Source organism: Echinops telfairi, unplaced genomic scaffold (genome assembly GCF_000313985.2).
Source record: "Echinops telfairi isolate 266 unplaced genomic scaffold, ASM31398v2 ScPeMD7_2291;HRSCAF=2852, whole genome shotgun sequence".
Lineage (NCBI taxonomy): Eukaryota > Metazoa > Chordata > Mammalia > Afrosoricida > Tenrecidae > Echinops > Echinops telfairi.
In genome coordinates, this window is record NW_022106189.1 from 16,978,916 (window position 1) to 17,001,838 (window position 22,923).

The following is a 22,923-nucleotide window of genomic DNA, read 5'->3' on the forward strand; positions in this document are numbered from 1 at the left end:
TTTAACCACCTGGGCTCCATAGAGATTCCTTACCCTTCAGGTCTACAGGTGGGGCTGAGTGGCTCTGAAAGGAGGACAAGTACAAGTGAAACACGAGTTCAGAGTGGCTGTGTTTTTAGAGGTCACCTCCACTTCATTCATTCATGTTAGCAGCGTGTGCCAGTGGGTATTTGAATTTGCAGACCCTGCTTCAGCCATTTGGAGACCGAGCTCCTTCTGTGGAGTTGCCTAGAGAGGCTTAGCTTTCCTCCCTGGGCTAGGGGACTGCAAATGCTGTTACCATGGAAGCTTCGGCAAGCCCACCTGGGTATATCTTTCAGTAAAATAGGATGGCCTAGGGGGCAGAGAGCAAGGTCCTTTGCCTGGCTAGCCCTAGTCCAGGTATCTTGGGTCCTTTACAGGAGGGATAGGTTGAGGGGCCTGGGGAAAAATGGAAGTAAAAGATAATAGAATTATTGTACCAAGTCTCTCTTATTTACTGCTTTATCTACTTGTATTGGCTATGGTTCCTGATTGTAAGCAACAGACATGGATTCCAGTAAATGTGGGCAGAATGGGATTGTATTGGATGACCCAGGCCCACCTGTTGATTCATTCGGTTGTATGTAGGAACCGACTTGAAGGCTTTGAGCAACAACACCAAAGGGTTTTATTGAAAGGATACCGGGTAATTCATAATATCTGTCCCAGGGGGAAAAGGTCTTAATTCAGATATATTTTATAGAGACCTATTTATTAAGTCTTCAATGGACAAAGACAAAAATGAATCATCTGCATGAGGGAGAGTGGAAGGCCATAATTGTGTTGGAAGGATTCACAGCTACATGGCTGCTTATATAGAACATGGAAACAAAGGAAATTGTCCCCAAAACATGATTGGTGGCATTGTAGGTGCAATTATAGAAACTGACTTGGATGCATATACTCTTGCAGATTAGAAAAGTCTGTGAGGTCGGCTTGGGCTCTCTGACCAGTTGGGGGCATGATACATAACCATGGTCTCCTGGCACTCCCATTTCCACCAAGGGCATGCCCAGGCAAGTCTCTGAGGCAGAGACTGACCCTCCCTGGGCTGCCTGGGCTGGGGGTGGGGGTGAGGGGGTCACAGCCAATACACTCTGCAAAGCTTTTATAATGCTGTTCAAGGGTCAGAAAGAATGCAATGGAGGCAGAGTTTATGTGGAGACTCAATATAGATTTAGTGCTCCCACTGTAAGCATAGCCTTCCACAAACCTAGTGCTCAGAATTTAAGCGCCAATATCAAAGCAAAAGAGAAGGGTCCTAGGAAACCAGGGATAGTCCGAGAACCATCAAGAAAATGCACCAATTGCTTCCAAGTATTTTTCCTTTCTTTGAAGAGTCTAAAGTTCTGGAAAAGAGATTCAAGTTGGCTGACACCACATCCTTGATAGGATGGCCTGGGCACCTTGGTCATCAGTCCTTTAATACCCCACACAATAAACCAAAAGTGGAACCCTTTGCCATTGACTGGTAGCAACCTCGTGTGTGAGAGACAATAGAACTAAAATCCATATGATTTTCTTGGCTACAATCTTTACTGAAGCATACCGCCAGGACTTTATTCCACAATTGCCCCTATGCCTGAGATCGTTGGTGCAGCCAGTGTCCATCCATCTCGATGAAGGTCTTTTTCTTTTTTTTTCTGCCCCTTCACTCTCTCAAACGTGATGTCCTTCTCCAGAGAATTGCCTCGCTTGACATGTCCAAAGTATGTAAGCCTTGCCATCCCTGCCTCTAAGTAGTACTCTGGTCATACTTCTTCCAAGACAGATCAATTTGTCCTTTTAGCAGTCCATGGTATTTTCGATATTCTTTGCAAGCACAACAATTCAAACACATCAATTCTACTTCAGTCATCTTTATTCAGTGTCCAACTTTCGCATGCATGTGAGGCGATGGAAAATGCTATGGCTTGGGTCAGGCGCACCTTAGCCTTCAAAGAAACAGCCTCTCTTTTCAGTACTCTTGTACCGAAGAGGTCTTGTGCAGCAGGTTTACCCAATACCAATCATCTTTTGATTGATGCTTCCTTGAACATTGATTGTGGTTCCAAGCAAGACAGAATCCTTGAGAACTTCAAACTTTTTCCCTTTTATCATGACCTATCAGTCCAGTTGTGAGAATTTTCATCTTCTCTACATAGAATTGGCATCCATTCCGAAGGCTGCAATACTTGATCTTCCTCAGCAAGTGTTTCAAGGCCTCCTTGCTTTCAGCAAGCACATTGCAGGCTGTTAATAAGCCTTCCTCCAATACTTATGCCACATTGTTTTCCATGTAATCCAGTTTCTTTGATGATTTGCTCAGCATACAGATTGAATAAGTATGGTCAGAGGACACACCCCTGACACACACTTCTCCTGATTTTAAATCATGCCGTATTCCCTTGTTTTGTTTGTACAACTCCTTCAGATCCATATACAAGTCCTGCATGAGCAGAATGAAGTGTTCTGGAATTCCATTCTTCTCAAGGTTATTCATAGTTTGTTATGATCCACACACGTGAGTGCCTTGGCATGGTCAGTAAGACAAAAGTAAACATCTTTCTGATATTCTCTGCCTTGAACGAAACTCCATCTGACATCAGCAGTGTTCCACGTCCCCTTCTCAATCTGGCCTTGGTCTGGAAATGCCTTGGCAATGTCCTGCTCTCAATGAATTACTGCAGCAGTTGGATGATCTCCAGAAAAATCTTGCTTGCGTTTGATATCAGTAAGATTGTTCTATGTTTGAGCATATTTGGAATGGGTACAAATATGGATCTCGTCCAGTCAGTTGGCCAAGCTGCTGTCTTCCAGATTTCCGGGTAGAGACGAGTACGTGCTTCCAGTGCTTCACCGGCTTGTGGAAACATTTCCGTTGACATTCCATTAATCCCTGCAGCCTTGTTCTGGGCCAACGCCTTCAGTGCAGCTTGTGCTTCTTCCTTCAGCACCATTGGGTCTTGCTCCTATGCTCCCTCCTGAAACGGTGGACTCTCCACTAGTTCTGTTTGGTACAGAGACTCCCCATATTCTTACCATTTTCTTTGGTCCTTCCTGCATCATTCAATATTTTGCGCATAGAATCTTTCAGCATTGCGACTCGAGGCTTGAATTTTCTCTTGAGTTCTTTCTATTTAAGACATGATGATCATATTCTTCCCCTTTAGTTTTTCTAATTCTAGGTCTTTGAACATTTTATGATAATATTTGGGTTTTTAAATAATATTTCATATTTAAGTGCTTAAAATATATACATACCTAAAGAGCACACGGGACCGTGAAGGAGGTGAAAACTGGAACTCTGGTTTCAGATCTTAGGTTGCACGTAACTCTTCATGAGAGTAAATGGGATGTTATGTGCTCGAGCTTCGACTGCTTTTGAGAAGAGCACTAGGGATTATTCCCAAACACTAGCTAGAAGGGCCGAGCGTTTTCTTATTTACCTAGCTCCGTAAATTCCTTGAAAAGGCTTTTCTCATGGCCATAGAATAAGTGATGCTTCTCCAAACTCCTAGTCTCCCAGCAGAAGAATCCCTGAGACTCCTTCATTTGGAATGTCAGGATAATTGTGGGCTCTGGAATTTCTACACTGGAAACAGGTCCATTGCTATGACGCTTTTGAAAATGCGTGTGTGCTCAGGGTGTCTCTTGATTTTCAACAAGCAAACAAAAGGGGTGAGCTCCCCTTCCCCCAAAAGAACAAACACACAAACACACCAAAAAAAAACCCCAAACAAATCAGAAGTGCTGGCATGGCTGGACAAAGCAATTAATGATTCAAATCAGAGAGGCCTAGCGGTCAGCCTCCGCCGTGGCAGGGAACAGAGCGAGGGAAAGCCCGACACTAGTCTTTCTAAGAACGGCAAAACAAACAACTCACAGTCAAGTGTACGTGAAAATCATTTCTAAGAATAGCTCACGGTAAGCAATTCACAGGGAAAAAAATCATTGGTGTACTGAGAAAATTAGAGTGAAATGCACAGTCTCTTGATGTGTTACTTAAGGCAGTGGAGCTTTAGGGTTTACCTATGTGCCATGTACATTGATTAAATACAAAATATATGCTGGCCATTTTTGACCATCATTTACTGTATTGATTTGTTAGCAGGGGAACTGTAATAAAAAAGGCATTGATTTACTGTCCTTATTTGCTTATGGGCTTTTTTTTTATTATTAATTTTTCACTTTTCCGTTCCCTTTTTGGGGATAATTTCTTCCAGACAAATGCTGTGCTTCGAGAAGTTAGAAGAGAGGGGCTCCCAGTGGAACAAAGGCGTGGAATCCTCACCGCCATCCTGGCCTCTCTCACTACGCGGCAGAACCTGAGGAGGGAATGGCATGCCAGGTTAGTTCTGTTATGGAATTGGATGTGTTGTCTGCTCTTAAACCAAGAGCTGCATTTGGTTAAGCTTTTCCTTTGGCTGGTCTCCTGCCTCTCAATGGTGGCCTTGTGGAAAATAAGCAAGTTTAAGGTGTCTTCAGCCACAGGCAGCTTTCCCACGCTTGTGCGGCTGCTTCACGCTGGCACGTGGATGGTCAATCCGCCGTGTATCATGTAGCATGTATGTTTGCATCTTGAGCTTAATGTAATCTACAAGCCTGATGTTGAAGAGTTCCTTCACAGCACCGTCTAAATGACTAGCGTTGCAGTTTAGCGAGGGCAGACTGAGCAATCCAAATGGTGCTCTGATACCGCTCGATGAGGGGTCTGCTTACCAAGTCCATTTTTCAGAATTGACCAGGGAGGGATTTCCTAGGTTCTTTGTTCTTCAACTCACCAGAGTCACTGGTGGAAAGCTGCTCCAAACCGTCACTTTTCTCCAGAAATGATGCTTGTATGGGACACAGCCTGTTCTGCTCTCATTTGGAAAGCCGTGATCTGTGGAAGGCTGTCACTAGTCCCCCCAAATGGCCAGATCTACCTCTTAGATCCATAGTGTGTAACACGTGTTGAATTATTGTGTGTCTCTGAACAAGAGGGCAAGGAATCAGGAGGAGTGTGCTATGTTTTGATGCTTAAAAAATTCTCAGTGTCTCGGAATAAAGGCATTTATTGATAGCCATGTTGCTCCCCAAATCAGTTCATGTGACAGCATCGACAATAATTGATAGCTTCACTAGTAACAATGATCATAAAAATAGATTAATCTGAACAAGGCTGAAGATGAGCGTTTCCCAAGAAAGAAGGCAGTAAAATGTGTGAACTATCCATTTTGATTGGGTATTAGCAAGCTACATTGTCAAATTATCAGTCTTACATACAAACAATCATTTAAAAATTCCCAATGATGTTATCCCTCCGCCCCTTTTTCCTTGTGTGGTCTCGTGGACGGAAGGCAGTTTCAACCCCAGTGATTGAATGATTTCCAATTTAGCTTCCAATAAGTTTAGATTTTCTATTTCTATTAGTTTAAGTATGTACATTCATTAGAATACACATATTTACTTAATAATGGGTATCACTGTGGGGACATCTAGTGGGTTGGCTCGCTTGCGTGCGCTCTCTCTCTCTGTTTGACCTTTTATATTTTTCCCCCTGGTGATTCTTATTAAATAGGAAAGGAGAAAGAAAAAATTCCCCTGGAATCTCTGTCCCATCCCCCATCCCTCCGATGTCTGCTCGGCACAGAGAGAGACCAAATGTTGGGAATGAGGTCTTTTGTATAGAGCATTCGGTTTGCTAACAATAATTTCCTAATACACCGCATCATCAGACAACATGTCCAAAATGGCCTGTTTAAGAGGAGTCTCATCTCAGCCTCTCTGGCCCTGGCTGCGAACTATTTAATCAGGCGCTGGAGCCAGCGTTGAAGTTGATGTAGTCTAACATCTGAAACAAAAACTCTTAAGTCCTTTGTGGTCGAGCAGGAGGAAAGGAAGAGCTTAGCAGCTGATACTGTGCAGACCTACTTAAAACTAAACACCTGAAAGAAAATTTCAAGAGGGCAGTGTCTTGAAAGCTCAGAAAGAAAAGTGTCCTTAGAGTATTAAATAACCATAATCCTTCCCCCACCACGCCTCCTCCCCTATTTGATGTTTCTCATCCCGGTGCCCTATCTAAAGGACTTGTCCATCTGATCTGTATAAACAGACTGTTACCATACACCTTTCTGAGCCTCATCAAAGCCTCATCGGGCCGTCTGGAATCGGGCATTGCCTTGAGTAGCCATAAAGTGCGTCGTGGTGAAAGTTAGGAAACATCGACTGCCCTGCTTCCTGGTCTCTCTGCATCGGAGAGCTTGGCCTATTGTGTACCTTGGAATTACAGGAGGAAAAATGTGCTTTGACAGAAAATAATTAGCACTCGCCAAAGGCCAGGCAATAGGTTACAGTATTTTACTTTCATCAAAGCTATCGGGGGATCAGTTAGATTGGATAATAGAAATTTTCTCCTCTGAAAGTTAGATACAGATGACTCTAATTACCGTATATTGCACGTTAGAGAATGCATTATGAATAGTATAATTTCAAGAAATTTAGGTCAATGGAGACCCCGCAGCTAGCATTCACTCGGGTCTACTGTGAGCCGAGGGCCTGTGCTCCCCCGGCAGCAGCTTCGCATGGGATAATGCTGCGAGGGAGAGTTTTGCTAAGTGAACCTTGTAACATGGTTATACCGGATTCAGATCACTCAGGCCAGGAGCCGAGCCATTGTTTGGGACCCTCTGAAGCCTCTAAACTGAAAGCATATGTTCTCTGGGATTTTGCTTTGGGAGGATAGTGTCCATTTCGCATGAGTTGGAGTAAGTGAGTTTGTCACAGTGTCACCCAGTTCTGCCATTGTCGGGGCGCATCTGAAGGCTGGGGGTTTCCTCACCGAGCTCCGTAATCCCATAAACAACCCTCTCCAAATAGGCTTATTAGGGCTGTCTATTCACTTCCCCCGAGGTGAATGATCCGAAGTGCATCAGGAGAAGCTGTGTGAATGCAGGGTAAGTGTTAACAGAAGTGGGACAGAATTTCTGAAGATTTGGCTTTGTTTATACAGTCCACTCTGCCTGATGGACAGCTTGTTATAGCTTTTAAAGAACTTGGCAAGCCCTCTGATCTGACCCCTTCTTGACCTCTGCAGCTCAGAGGTCAGTCTGCAGCTAATAAACTCTGAGGTTCTTAGGGTCTACTGTAGGAGAAAGCAGAAAAAGAGCAGCTGCAGGGACTGGACGGCCCAGAGTAGGCTGCTTTCGGGTCACTCTCTGATAATGAAAATGATTACCAAATTATATGGAAGTTTAACCACACTAGTGAGTGTGAGGAGGGTGGAGTCCTGCGCATTAGGTTTGATAAATGAACTGTGAAGAGGCCCATCTGGCTCCCAACATCTTTTCTCCCCCTCTTTCCCTACCAAGGGGAAACATTTAAAAATAACAGCAGTACATATAGACTCAATGACCCATGCAAGGAGCTGGAATGGATTAAGATTTAATGGTGACAGTGGAAGAAATTATCATTTGAAAAAGTGCGTTCAAGAAAAGGTACAGTCCCGTGTCTGTGCCTGGCTTGTTTTTCTAAATAACATCGAATAGAAAGCAGTGTCTTAGTTTACCTTACACAGATCCCCAGCATCCCTCCCAGCTTGTTGAAAACTTTGAGATCGCTGTGTATTAGGAAATAATTATTTGCAGTCAGCTTGAGGAAAGCCACGGGCTGCCTTTTGCCCCAAACATATTAGAATGAGAGTCAAACTTCCTTTATCTGCCTGTTTGCTTGGTTTGCATCACATAGGTAAGATCACGTATCAGAGAAAATGCTCCTCCAAACAAACAAACAAACAAACATGGTGCCCATTGCCACACCTGATTACTGGTAATTATGCTTTTTTGGATATTAAATGTATCTGTGGTGCGTGGCCACTATTTTATGTCAACTGTAACTCAGCAGTTTTTCTGTAAAAGTAAGAAGAAAGTATCCCGCATTAACTGAGCAAATATTTGCTCATTCTTCATTCCTTTTTCAAAGAAATATGGTAGCCTGCTAATCAGTGCCAGCAGTGGATGGGTCACCAGCTAGAAGTTCCTTCCTTGCCAGTTGCTAAGGGAAAGCTATGGAAACCTTGCTTCTCTCAGGCCAGACTCCTGTGACTACGAAGTGATCAGGTTTCAGAGTCGTGACACTGGGGACCGTGAAGCTCCATGCTTTTGTACCAGGGACAGTTGACATGCCCCATGACCCTCCTTTCTGAAACAAGAGAGACTTTATTCAGTAAACATAATCTCGTACAGTTTGTATAGGTAACCGTGTACAACATACTGCAGGAGGGCCCGTGTGCATAATGCAGTGTGGTCGGCAGCCAGGTGAAGGATTTGTTGGGCAGTGAGCAATGGGGGAGCTCCCCGGAAGAGCCTGTGACAGCAGCAAACAGCCCTGTGACCCTGGTCACCGCAGCCGGGGGGCAAGTGGTTCCAACTCTTTGAGGGAAGGCGGCGTGGGTCAGCCATGACGTAGCAGCAACCCTGTGTGCCACCGAAGGAAATCCGGCCGCATGCCACCTTCCCCATCTTCTGTCTGAACCGCTGGGCGAATTCTTCTCCTTGAAGGTTGTCTTCGTTTTGTTGCTGTGTTGCACATCCTTCCTCAACCACGTGACTCAAAGGCATCAGTCCTTCTTCAGCCCTCCTTAGTCACTGTCCAGCTGTTTTGCATGCAGGTGAGGTGACTGAAAAGGACCATGGCTTAGGTCAGGCACAGCCCCGTCTTCCAAGTGACACCTTTTATTTTAATTTTTGATACTTTTAATACTTTAAAGTGTTAAAAATCTTAGAGGTCTAGAATTCTTTTAATATGTAAAGTCTTTTATAATTATATTAACTACCAAGTCAATAATTATACTAGGAGCTAGAAACAAAACGCTAAACATTACAGTACATTAACATATTTTTCATATTACATTTTGACTTGATATGTACGTTCATACTAAATATGTGTGTTCATGTGGATTCCGTGTGGGCTGAATGTTAGGTTAAGATGATTCAGGAAGATGAGAAATACTTTGACACTTAACTGGGTTTTTAGCATTTTCAACTGTGCCTTTAAATGTCTGCTAAGGTACACATGCAAAAAGGAGAACAAAATGTAAAGCCATTAAGAAAAAGAATCAGAAGTGGAGCACATCCTCCGGACCTCAGTTCCCTGTCCTGAGAACCTCTTAGGCCTAGGAGACAGAAAAAGAGAGGCACAGCACTTGAGACGGCAAGAGGCAGCAGTAGCACAGAAGCAACAGCCGCAGAACCAGACCTGTGTGAGCTGGGGCGGCAGCTGCGACCCACATGATGAGACCTGACTCCTCTTGGGCAGGAGGCTTACTGACAGACTGGGTGCTTCTGGTCACCTGGCAGAGGTAAGCTCTTTGACTTAAGACCTATGGAATGAGAAAGAGCAAGAGCGGAGAATATTTGGGTCAAGGCTTAGTGTCAGAGTGGGCTGGCTGTGTTTAAGTACTTTCTTGAAAAGCTAATGAGCTTTGTAATACTTGTCGGAGCAGAGCAAGTGGCTGAGGGGTCAGGTTCCAGAGAGAGGTCTGCCTCTGGGCCTAGCTGAGAAGAACCGTTTCCTATTTTCTTAAAGCTGAATTATAACCTATTACTTTGCTACTTAAGCCCACAATCGTGAGTATTGTCTGCGAGCTCTGTGTGGCCATTGCAGTGAAACCCAGCCGAGAGTAGATAGAGCCATGGAAGAGGACAGCTGGTATCAGAACGGGCAAAAGGCTGGAGAGAGGCAGTATGTCTGACTGTTGCCTCAAAGGAATCAGTTTTGTGCTGAATCTGATAGGGATTTTCTCTCTCCCTCATGGAGTTAGAGGAAGTCAGACGTCCTGTGCCATTTTTATAGCATCCTTTGTTGATCAGTTCATCGGTGAGTGGGCATTTAGGGTGTTTCTACTATGAGCACGCATGAGCGAACCTATGTTTCCAGCGGTCTTGAGTACATACCTCGGATGGATTTGCTGGATCCTGTGATCACTCCATGCTTGACTTTTTGATGATCTGCCAGACGGTTTTCCTCAGTGGATGTGCAGTTTGGTAGTTCCACCAGCAACGTATGTTTTCATCCCCTTGCCCATGCTTGCTTTCCGTAGAAACTGTAGCCATTCTCGTGGCATCTCATGCAGCTTTGACTGGATTTCCATAATGTGGAGCATCTTTTCATGTGCTTCGTGAAGGTGAGTGGTGTTTTTAGTAGATCTTAAGACCTGGCAGACTCCAGGACTCCCCTTTTGTCAGTGGTAAAGAGGTTCACAAGCCTGGTGCTGTCTTCCTGGCAGGATGAGGCACCAATGAAATGCCCTGAGAGTAGGGCTGTGCTCTTTTCTCCGTTGCCCGGTGCGAACCTGCTGACGGCTTATTTCCGTGTCACCCCACTTCACTTCCTTCTGGAGAGTCACTACATTGTTCCTTCTGCCACTTCTTTATGGGTGTTTTGTTTTGTTTTCCATGACAGTATCTTTGAGCCTTGCGCACTGGATAAGAATGTAGCCTGGTTAAACGGAAACTGTGCTCACTTATAGGTCGTAAGTGTGCCCCCACAGTATAAGTGATAGCTTCCTTTGTGTCCAAGGCAGCTTACATGGAGCTGAGAACCATAAGCAAATATGACTGCAGTTTCTTAGAAAAGCTTTTATTAGTACTTCCCTCCAACTGAAAGGAGCTCTCACGACCTAGCTGGCTTTGTACCAACAAATCTTGAAAAAGTCCATGGGCACATGGCATTGAAAGACAATGGGATTTGTTCACAAATGCTTTGAAACCCCCTCATGCAAAAAAACTGCCACATTAGCTTTTTTTGTTGTTGTCATTTTTGGACAAGTAAAACAACCGTCTCATAATTTGACCAATCCCAAGATGCTAACCATCACTACCTAGAACTTGTAATCGATTGGATTTTTTTTCTAAGCTAGTCATCGTGATCTCTGGATGTGGGTGTAGCACGCAGTCCAGTTTGCATGAGTTACTTCTAAATTGGTGCAGGAAGATGTTCTCAGTCACTCTCTGCTCCTGGCATGCTTGAATCACACTCAAAACCCACAAGTCTCCTGGTCCAGTTTAAGAGTCAACTACTAGTTATTGCTTATTATATACAAGTGGCTGGGCTAGATGCTCTGAGAAAGATCAAGGTGCACATGAAACTGTCTCCCTGTTGAAATGATGTGTGCTTTAATGGCAGAAGGGGTTAGGTAAGAACACCAGGCCGAGCATGCAGTTTCTCATCCTTTGTGCGAGGCGCTGTGGGAAGCGGAAAGGGACCTTGGCAGTGAGGTCTGCTCTATCTTATAAAAAGCTTATGAAAAGGAGTGACACCGTTTCTTATGTATTTTTGCTTAACTACATATTTATATTTTGGTTTCTTCTACCAGAACTTAAGCTTCGTGTCTTTTTGCTCATTGCCCCACAGCCCAGGTCTTTGTAGGAGTAACTCATCTTCTCCACTCGAATAATGCCATCCGTTTCAGAGCAAGGGTCATGTGGCCTTGTTCACGGCGCATCCCCAGCATGTGGAGTAGTGCCTGGAGCTCCTATCTGTTGAATAACTGAGTGAACGAGTTTACTGTCCTCTCACCTCTTTACTGTGTCTATAAGTACTTTGTGCTCCTTAATAATTTTGAAGAGGAATGGCCATTGGAGATTTTTGCCGATTGATTCCTTTTTCCAAAAACGTTTCAGTGTATATTAGGTTTACAAAGTAGGCCATCATTTTTGCATTCAACTTAAACAACTTATCAAACCTCCCAATGACTTGCCTTGTTCCCTCCCCCTCCCGGTCCTCTCACCCCTTGTAGTTTATTATCTTCCGCTTCACCCACATTCCCTACTATCGCTGTCTGCTACCTAGCCTATTGCTTCCCTTCCCCTCCTTCCTACACCCCCCCCCCGCTAACCATCACAGTCTGTTGTGTTATGCAAACCTTTGCTTGATTCTCTTCTTTTGTATATCACATTAGTCTCATACGCTATCTCATACACTCTTTTGTGTTTAACGAACTTTACTCAGCACAGTGCCCTCTAAATCCATCCATGCCATGAGGCGTTTCAGTTTCCTCATTGTCTGTGTGGACTCTCTTGTGTGTATGTACAATGTTGACTTCTCCATATTTCCGCGAATAGCTGTTTCCGTCTTCTTGCTCTTGTGAATAGTGCTGCGATGAAAAGGGTGTGCATATCTCTGGTTGTGCTATACTTTTTATTTCTGTAGGGTACACACCACGTCGTGCTGTTACTGGGATGTGTGGTATTTCTGGGCCCAGTTGGAGGAAGCACCATACGACTTCATGCAGTCGTTGTACTGCTTTTCAGTCCCACCAGCCGTGTAGGAGAGACCCAGTCTCTACACCTCCTCTAGCATGGGTTGTTTTCTGTGTTTTTGAACTGTGCTGTCAATTCAAGGGAGAGGTATTACCTCATCCTTGTTTTGATTTGCATCCCCCAATAGCTAGTGATTACAAGCATTTCTTCAGGTTTTGCATATTGATTGATTGTGTGTGTGTGTGTGTGTGTGTGTTCATGTAACCTTCTCAAGGGTGAAAACCTTGACATTTGCAGCTAGGAGACGTTTCTGAGCTGAAGGTCTCTGGGATGGGTAGCATCAAGGCAGCATGTCCCAGTTTTGCTTCCAGCATAAGGAAGAAGGACGCTATGCAAAGCTGACCCAGGGGTACTGGCAGAAGAATTGCTCAGAAGTGAACATTATCCAGCTCAGCTGTTGCCAAGAGAAGAAGGCAGTGGTGTCAGCCCTGAGCCAGTCACTCACGATGCCCTGCCCGTCCTGAAAGTGAAAGAGAGGAAGGAGCTGGCAAAGGAAGGAAGAATGAGGAGAGACAGGGAATGTTCAGGAAGGGATCTGCAATGGCGTCTCTAGAGGCCTGCTTCTGGAGAGAGTTGAGGTTGAGTTCAAAAGGGGGCTGGGCTGAGACTATGTGGCTTCAAATCTGTATTTTGCCTGCTCTGGGTAGCTGCTTTTTCCTGGTGTCCTGCTGTGTCGGGATGGGCCAGGATCCGGGGGCCATGGTAAGCCTTGGGCGTAGTTACCTGGTATTTGGGCCCGAATTTGTTTTTCACTTAGGGAGTTGTGGCCACAAAAAGCAGACCCTCTAGGCTTGAGGATAGGTTTTGGGAGGCTGCGGTGATGCAGTCATCTGCCAAGTCAACAGGTGAATGACTGAGTCCTCTGACTGTCTGCCCTTAGAGTTCGTCCCAGAGATTGTGGCTGCCTATTCTGGCCACGCTTGTTGGAAGCTAGAGCATGCAGCATCTACCGTTGAGTAGCTTTTCTTTGCAACCCGCTGACTTTTGGCAGAGTTGTGGGTAGGGCTGAAGAAGAAATGAGCTGAGCATGATTCGAGGGAGCAGGAGGGAGGCAGTGGTCTGCCAGTTGTCGTTGATGTCGTTCCTTTTTCATGTGGCCGTCCCTGCTCCTTGAATGGTTGTGGTCTCTGCTCGCTGCTGCCCTCCGCAGAAGAATGGCCTTTGTGTTTCTGAGCCAGATTACTCCATAAAACCTGATAACTCCATAAAACCTCCTCATAAAGGTGTAGGAATTGAAACATTGTATGAATTTAGAGGAAGGATTAAATGAGTCTAGAGATAGGGTTACCTTTCTCTCCAAGATACAACTTATCTTAAGGAGGCAAACGTTGTTAATGTGATTGCCATTGTTACTGTTGTCATGTTAACAGTTTTATGAGAGTCAAAAGCCAATTGACTCTTGTGCTGCTTATTTATAAAATCGCCACCCGGCTTCAGAATGAGCTTCGCTCTGGGAGCCAGCAGCGGATTTGTGGCTGTGGCTACTGTTTCTATGGGGCAGGCCTTCTTCAACTTGTGGAGAAAACCTTGATTGACTCATTCTCTTGAAATGTTATTCAATAACTAGTTAGTCAGTTCCTAATATTTGGCGAGCATTGTTCCAGGTTCCTGCTCTGAGGGAGCTCACGTCCCCTGCGGAACCCTGCCCGTTCCTGTGAGCACATCGTTGCCCTGCCCTCTACGTTCTGCAGCGCTCCACAGAATCAAAAGAAGGCCATTCAGCTGCGAGGAGAATTCAAGCTGTTCCTTCGCGGTGATCGCCGCAGTGAAATGGTCACTTGTTACCAGACTTGCGGTTGTAGTTTTTGTCGTTGTGAGATATTCGTGGAGCACCAGCATTCCGAGGAGCTGATTTTAAGAAGCATCGCGCAAGGGAATCCACACCATGTACGTCACCTTAGCTTATCCGTTCCCCAGCCCCCGCTTATTCTTCCAAGGTTGTTACTGTCACAGCCTGCACTTTGCAGGTCAGCTTTCACTCAGGCCAATCTGTAGTCACCAAGTTCTCTGACGCGGGACGGGAGAAGCTGCACCTACCTCACACAAGGGGCCTATGCGTGATGATGTCCCTGCACACTCAATAAACGCACACCAACTCACTGCCATCATCTCCATGCTGACTCCGAGCGACTCTCTAGGCCAGGGTAGAACTGCCCCCATGGGTTTTCTGAGACTAACTCTTTCTGGGAGTAGAAAGCCCGGTCTTTCTTCCATGGAGCCGTTGGTGCTTTCAAACTGCTGGCCTTGCCGTTAGCCACGCACTGTGTAACCACTGCGCCACCAGAGCGCCTCAAAGCCCTCAACAAGCAGTGTTTAATTTTGCTGTGAGTAACCTGTCGTTTATACATTGATTCAACAGATGTTCATACAGATATCCTATCTGGAAGTGGATAAAAAAAAAGCCCTGAAGTGATAAAGATGTGTAACACTTAATTGGGGGAAATGTATTATACAGTATAGGATCATAAATGTTCAAAAGGGGTAGAGGCAGGTGCCCCAGAAGTGCTCTTGTTAGTCTCTCAGCGTATGTCCGGGCGCTGTCGTACATCCTGTGGAATGTCCTCCACTGCCCTCACCATGTTTCCCACAGTGGTAGCATGTTGCCTCCAAATACAGGAGAAATCTAGAGAAGAGTATGAATCTTTGAGTCGTATCTGGGCTAGCTATGCTCTCGACAGCAGCGGTTCATAACCTGTGGGTTGCAACCCCTTTGGGGGTCAAATGACCCTTTCACAGGGGTAGTCCGATTCATAACAGTAGCAAAATGACAGGAAGTAGCAACGAAAATAATTTTATGGTGGTGGTTGGGGGAACCACAACATGAGGAACTGTATTGAAGGGTCACGTCATTTAGGAAGGTTGAGAACCACTGCTCTAGAATGACCAAGTCCCCTATGTTGAATGGACGTAAAAATTGTTTCCTGAAGAGTAAAATGTTGTTAATATAGCATAATGTCTTTGGCGCATAGATTCTGAATCAGAATTACCTGAGTTCGATCCAAGCTCCACTCTATAACCCAGGCTGAGATTGTAAGTAGGCAAGATTTTTAACACTCCTCAATTTTTTCTCATTTATGTCTTGCTTAGGGGATAATAATATTACCTGATTGAACAGTGTAAAACACCTATATCAAGTCCCTATAAAAGTTAACTATCATTGTCATCTTCTGATCAAAGCAAGAAAGGCAATAACAAACATTCACCTAATCTGGCCTCCCCTTTGCGAGAGTGTCCTACTTGAAAACCCGAGACTTGTGCATGCGCTTGAGTTGGTGTAGAGAGAAGCACTACACTGGCACTCGCTCCGTTCCAGGCCCGGCTGGGTAATAATGCCTCATAGAATTGAGGGAGGGAAGGCTCGACTCCAACGTGAAGCCTCTCTCCAGCTGGCTGTAGGACTCGGGCTGTGACAGACACTCTGGACCTCAGCAACCTCATCCCCAAAATGAAGTGGCTTGATCCCGATGGCCCCCTGGGCATCTCCAGCTCTTGGGCAGCATGGCTCTGTCGGTTAGAACCCGGGGAGCAGCTAGAGGCAGGGGCTGCTGCTCTCGATGGCTTTCACCCTTGCTTCCTCCACTTTCCTGGACATCTTTAGTTGCATGGTGTTTGAAATCGCTGGTGGTGGTAAGTGTCCAGGCAGTTCCAAGTCGGAGTGACTCTGTGCACAACTGAATGAACCACTCTGCCTTGGCCTGCTCCCTCCTCACAGCTGTTACACTGGTGCGCCCATTGTTGCAGCCCCTTTGTCGATGCATGTTTTTTTCCTCCCACCCTCTAGTGTACCAAGCTTGATGTCCTTCTCCCGGGATTAGAGCGGGTGATATTTGTTTAGAATGTACCAAGAGCCAAATAGGCAGAGAGGTGCGGAGCAGCTTGCCCTGGGCTAGTGAGTGTGGAATGGAATTGGAGCCCCGGAGGCCCGGCTCAGGTCACTGCTCTGTGGCTGCTTCACGAGTCCGAGCGAAGCTGTGCTCTTCCTTGGTGGAGCACCCAGGGTGCACTGAGTGCGTGGACTTGGGTCACACCAGACGGGCTCGGAGCCCTTCCAGGGCCCTTCCCTGTGTCAGTCTCAATACTGCCCAGTGCCTATCTGTAAATTCTCGATTTTTTTCTGGTACCAAAACATGTTTTATACTTTTTTTGTTGTGGGTGTATCTCTCTTTACAAAGAAGTTAACCAGCTTATGCTTTAGAAATCCTCCCTCCCCCCTGCGCCCACCCCCCAACCCCATAAATCTTTTAAGGGGAAAGTTATTACCTTTATAGCTATGTCATTTCTTTTATATTAGTTACAATCTTTTAGAAGGTGGGAGAGCAAGGGCAAAGATGAGAACATCAAAGCTTAGCCTCCAAGAATCTGTAAATCCTCCAAGTCAAGTAATTTGGGAGCTGGGCTAGTCAAGGTTGATTTGAGTTAGGTGCCCTTAAGGTGAAAGGGTAGCACTTTATCTACTTCATAGTGGGTTAATCACCAGCTGTACAGTATGCTTGGATCTAGGAAATACTTTACTGCACGTTGAGAATAGTAATTTTCCTCTGTCTCAGGGGTTTCCCCGTGTACCTACAAGTTAACTCTGTAATGTGTATTCCAGGTGAGAGAGAACCCTGGCTTCCGGTTGAGGAGGTGAGGGGCTGGGGGGAGGTTAAGGAACAGAGCTCTGTCGGCCTGTAGGGGACACTGTTGTATCACTTATCAGAACGATGGTCAGTTTTTTGCCCCACAACAAACAAAGCTGAACAAAAAATAGGTCACGTACCTTAACATAGGGCAGTGACATGATTTGAATGGTTCCAAAGTGTTGACAAGATTCAGGGTTTCTTGGATGTTGATCATACTGCTTTGTATCCATGCACAGAAGCAACAATTTAGTGTTTCTTTTCTAGATGGTTGACTTGGTACTTCGGACTCAATAGCTTATAACTTTCTTTTTCATCTCCCCCGCTGAGCTGGGCACTCAGGAAGGGCTGCTTTTTAAATTAGCCAACCTTCTGGACATTTTGATAAGGTAGGCTCAGGCTAAATGGAAATGTTTCCATGCTACTGTATTCTAAATAAATCACAGGCCTTGTGAAGGGCATCATGGAAGTCTGGTTTCTGTTCTTTCAAGCTCTACCGTTTTTTTTTCTCCCCTCCAAGAGACGCTGGGAACCGGAAGTCATGTGGACGAGACAGGCTCCTGCAGGGTCAGCCTGGCATCCAGGAAGCACATGGACAGATGCTCAGCCTGCCTCTCTCCAGAGTTGACAGCCTCTGGATCTGTCCAGGTGCCCATGGCCTTGCCAGCAGAACCTCTACCTCCCCGCCCAACTCTGGCCTCTTCCCTGTGAGAAATGGGCCCCGGAAGGCAATTGTAATTAACCCTTGGAAAGCAGAGGTTTTGCTAAGGCAGTGTGCACAGTAATGATATTGTTAGCTTGTTTCATTCCCAGTTTCACCATCAATTATGGCGTGTGTTTCATCCAGTTGGTGCTACCCTCCCAGTGTTAATTATAACCTACAAGACTGTTACAGTTAATTTTATGGCAAGCATATTGTCTCTTCCAGGCTCCGGAGCAGCTCATAAATTATCTTGAAGGTAAAATGTAACTTGGGGAACTAGTTATGAAAATTCCATCCATCTCGCTTAGGAGCTGCAGCTGCTACTGTCAGCTGCCTCGCCGCAGCATTGTGAAGGAATTACGGTGGGTCAAGTTTAAGAGGGTAGGCCCAGGCTGTCACTGAGGAGAAAGGCTGTCCTGGCCCTGTCAGACAAGTACCTTCTGCCAATCCCTAGCGGTTTCCCTTTGCAGGCAGACAGAGGCAGGCAGCGCAGGTGGATGGTCCCCGAGCTGTCTGTATTCATTACTTTACAGAAACTTGTTGTAGGTAGGCAGGTGCAGAGACCTTTTCTCTTCTCTGTTGTCATGATGTTAGGCATCATCTGCAAAGTGTGAGCTAGATAACTCTATAACTATGCGTTTGCATCGGGACACTAGGAGGGCAGAAGGGTGGAAGGTACTGGTAGCAGCCCTTCCCAGCAGCCCTCTTGCTTGGTGTCCCACATGGTAATTTTTATCTTGCAGGGCAGTGATCATTTTATTTGTGGTGGTTTTTTGTTGTTTTTTTTACTATAATCGAATAGAGTATTCACTGTGCTCCAGCGTCCTCAACCATTGCCTCCTGAATAAATTAGCAGGCTATCTTATGGGGAGAAATGAGCACATTCTTTTCCCGTTTCCTCACACCACGTCTGAGCTTTACTTACCAGCCCTTAGGGCTTTAGCATTATTATTTTTAATGACTGAACACAAGTCTTTCATTTAGCTTGTTTGTATAGTTACTGTAAATGATCTTCTGCTGTTGGTTCTTCATTGGAAATTCTGCATGTTATGCTAGCTTTGAAAGCTTCGAGGGGGCCTCGGAGAATTGGGAGCTGTACTAAGCTCAGCATCTTCTAGCAGCTGGATGTGGCAGGAAAGCCAGAGAGGGTGTGTTAAGAGAGGATGGCTGCCTGTAAAAAGCGGCGCCTGGGCTTGGGGGAAGCATACACAAACAGGGAGAGCGCCCCTGGACTGGGAAATCGCCAGCCCCTGCCAGAGCTGGTGACTTCTCCCGCGCTGGGTCTGAGCATTTCCATCGTGGTCACCAGTGGGTTCGTTTTTGTACCAAGAGTACCTAAGACGGTGATAACCGGGCTTTGGGGCTCGCCACACACCTCAGGCTTTGCAGGTTTGCGGGGGGTCCACAAAATGGTGGCATTGTGTGCAAGGAGGCACCAGGCTTTTAACGGATGTGCGGTTGATGATTGGGGTCTGATATCTGGATATTTGTGAGTGTTTAAGGGAACTCTGGTGAATGCGGACTGGAGGGTTCAAACTCGACTACCTCCAGGGCCTGGCAATTATGTGGCTGAATGAGGCCCGGGCGTGGGACTATTGAGCCAGGACTTCCCACTCTGGGTGAAGGGGAGTGCGCTTCCACCTTGGGGAGAAGCTGGGTACTAGGTCTTCCACTTTTCAGGAGAGGAGGAAAATTCGGATTACGTGTCTTTATGAAATCTTCCAATCATTTAAATATTAGCATTGATCTGATTTGTGTAGCTGTTATTCAGGCCAATTTGAGCAGGTCTGTAGGCCAGAGGTGGTGGCAAAGATCCCCTTAGACCGTTCAGTCTTGATGGATTGCAACCAGAAGCTTTCCCGTCTTCTCAAAGGCAGCGGCACAGACGCCACAGTCTTGGGAAAAGGCCTCTGGCCCCCCGTGCCATTGTTCTCCATTATCTAGGCTCTTGGGGGGACAAAATAAAATGCAGGGGAGCTTCAAAGACGTCATGGAAAAGGTCCCTTCATTCCTTACTCAACGTTTCTCGGATCCTTTGGAAGCCCCTTTGTCCTTGTGTGTGCGTCCCTCCTTAAAGTCTGCCGTGGTTTTTCATTTTACAGGGGAGTCTATGCATTTTCAAAAGGGAGTGAGGCGTGGCGGGTGCCCCGGGCCCCACTGTAAATAGGGCCCCCGTACAATGATCGGCGGTTCTGAATCTGATGCAGAGTTTGGCTCCCCGGAAGGAAGGGGAGCAGACGTTCATTTGAGTGAAACACCTTAAGTTTCTGCCTTATCCCCCAGCTCCGCCACGGGGGCCCTGCTGTCCCTCCAGGACCTAAATGAAGCGCACCAAGACATCATTCAGCGAGAATGATCTTTTCTCCCCCCACCCCCACCCCCACCCCACAGAGCGGTGGCTTGGTACATTGCTAAATTCGGGTGAAGAGGGAACTATAAAAACTTTCCCCCCCTTTAATAAGAAAGAATAGGGCAAGACTGAAAACCTTGGCCGCCACTAAAACCCATTGTTATGCAGGCACGGTTAAATTTCATTGTAAATATTTCATAAAGGCTATTAGAATGGAGCCACGTTGACATCACAGCCCAACGGCACCAAAGGAACCATTTGACTGAAATAAGCCAGCAATGCCAAACGCACATGCGTTTCCCTGAGAAAGTTAGCCCAAGGTCAGGAAACCCTCTGGAAGAAATGCCTGTATCAGTGTGTATAATCTGGGCATTTATGGATTTGCAGTTGGTGCAAAAAAAACCCAAAGAGACTTTATTTTGGTTCAATAAGACTAGCTTGTGAAATACTCTGAATACCCAAATACGGCCCCCCCTAGTGTCTTGGCAGCCTTTTGGGTAAATAATGTCTTTTCCAAAAAGAGCATATTTGAAAAAGGAAGAGGAAAATTAAGTGCCAAACTCTGCCTCTAGGTTGCCGTGAACTCCATAAAATCCTAGAAACAGAAGCAAGGCAAAGACTGGCCGCTCGTTCTTTGGAGCAAATTACAGGCCGCCCATGTATTGATCGGTGCGCAAAACATTGCAGTGAAGAGTAAAGTATTTACCTGTCTGTTTCTTTGTTTGTTTGTTTTTCAATAAAATGTATTTAAATAGGTGTGTGTGTGTGAGAGAGAGAGAGAGAGAATGGATGAGGTTTAGAAACATTTGTTAGGAAAAAAGTAAAGGATAGTCACGTTTTGTAAAACTCTTAATCCGCCACTCACAGATGGCCCTGTCCAGGTGCTCTTTTAATTAAGAGGTAAAGAACAGGCCCCCACCCAATAGGGGGTCGTCTTAATAAATGGAGCTGAGCTTTTGTCTTCAAGCGTCAAAAAGCCTTGTTATTGAGCAATTTAAATACTTGACATTAGAGGGGAGAGTCGCAAAATGACCGAGATCGGGGAGAAAGTAAGCGGAGGGGCTCTTCGGAAGAGCAAAGGAGTCCCTGAGGCATGTTTTACAAGTTGATAGCTTTGGGCTTTGTTAAGAGTGGTCTTTCTAGTGATGGCGCTGCCAGGGATTGGTGTCTGCCATGCATATATTCCTGCAAGCAGCGGAGAAATTCACCGAACACATTGCAAATACAGTTTGAGCATTTCAATTCCCAAATGGCAGTGGGTCCTTATGGTTCTTAAGCTCACTGGGCTGCTTTGTCCTTCAAGTGAGAGTGCCCCCAGAGCTAATAATAATTCAGAGGCTGCTGTAACTTATAGCTTGCATTAATAACACACAAATAGAAGAGTCTTCTTATTAAATATTAGTAATATATTATAATAACGTTTTGCTGTCTTTCCCTTAGTGGGAAATTATGAGGACCCCATGTTAGGACCTCAGTGTCCTGACACAGTTAATTAGCCATGGATAATGGTTTTCAGCCATTGCTGTTCTGACGGCTGCTGCTATGGCTGTTGAGGGCTTATTACGTGCTTGCAGACTCAGGTGCAGTGCACCTATGCACGTGCCGCCAGGAGCAAACAGCTGTGTTTTCTTTTCCATATTATACATCACTTAGAGCATCTCATTTATTATAGCCGAGCTAATGATGCAAGTGCGAGCCTGTATGTCCTGTTCTATATAGGGATAATCTATATGCTGTAGAGATGTTAGCTTGTCTTTCTTAAGTGATTAATCTCTTCTTGTACCAAATGTATCACATGAAAATGGGTTAGCCCAGAGGTCAAAACACATTGAACCCGGCCTGCAGAGATTGGGTCGAAACTTCCAGAGCTAGTGTCTTTGTTTTGTTTTGTTTTCCTTTGTTAAGGTCCTCTCTCTGCCTGCTGTCTACCCACCAACACAGTGCTCACTTCCTGGGACTTAGGCTAATGAAAGCTAGCTGTTTTCAGTCCTTTAGAAATGAGCAATGAGACTGGATTCAGACCTCAGGATGTGCCAATGGGGGAGCTTAGAGATAGTTGTTGTCCAAGTTCAGACCTTGGCAAGGGTCTGTGTTGTCCTTGTCAATTCTTGTGCTGATCAGTTTCGGTCAAATCTAAACTGCTTCATGGTTTCTGACTAGGTAAAGAGCAAGGCGCTCTAGTGGTGCAATCGTTAAAGCCCTTGACTGTGAACCAAAAGGTCAAACTCCTGGTAGTGGTAGTTGGCTCTGCCCTGTCCTATGGGATCACTGAGTTGGAATTGACTCCACAGCAGTGGGTGTGGGTGGGTCACATCTAGGTAGCCCTTCTGAAAGGTGCCAAGGCTTAGCTCAGAGACTCCAGAGTGCAATACGCATTCTGCTAAGGGCACACAGGTGATTTTGTAAAACAAGATGAATCGTTTTCTTCTTAAAAGTTACATGTTGTACTTTAGTGTGGTAGGGAAAAACAGAACATAGGAGATTCATGATTTCTCAAGTAATATTTTTGTTTGCAAGGTTTATGCCAGCCTTTGAGATGAAGTTGATTTAAAGGGAAAAATGCTAGAAATAATAATGTGTAGGTAGTTTTCTGATTCTGGCTAAAATCAGGATGACAGATCGTGCCACGCAAGGGTAGGAAATGTTGGCCTTACAAGCTGGAAGAGCCATGAGACCTGGATCTCAATCATAATTAAGCTACTGATTCTGCAGAGATGGTGGTGATCATCATCATAATTGACAAGAGCTGCTCACTTCTGCAGCGCCTTTTTGCCTGGAGCTATCTTCAGTTCTTAATATGGTCTCATTTAATCCTCACCCAACCCAATAAAGTATTGCTTTTATCTTCATTTTATAGTTAAGGTAATCAAGGCCCAGCGAGATTAGGGAGTTTACCCAAGATAACACATGTTTGTAAGTAGCTGAGCCAGGGTTGAGCTCAGCCAGTGA

General features: G+C 45.5%; 1 protein-coding gene across 4 annotated transcripts in view; it reads left to right on the plus strand.

The window, feature by feature from the left end:
- The window catches only part of FTO (FTO alpha-ketoglutarate dependent dioxygenase), a 462,074-nt gene that overhangs the window by 274,567 nt on the left and 164,584 nt on the right, over positions 1 to 22,923 (plus strand). For all 4 annotated transcript variants that reach the window (XM_045293609.1, XM_045293612.1, XM_045293611.1 and 1 more), the window contains one exon: positions 4,227 to 4,351. In XM_045293609.1, the coding sequence (XP_045149544.1) occupies positions 4,227 to 4,351 (125 nt within the window). The remainder of the gene's footprint in view (positions 1 to 4,226; positions 4,352 to 22,923) is intronic.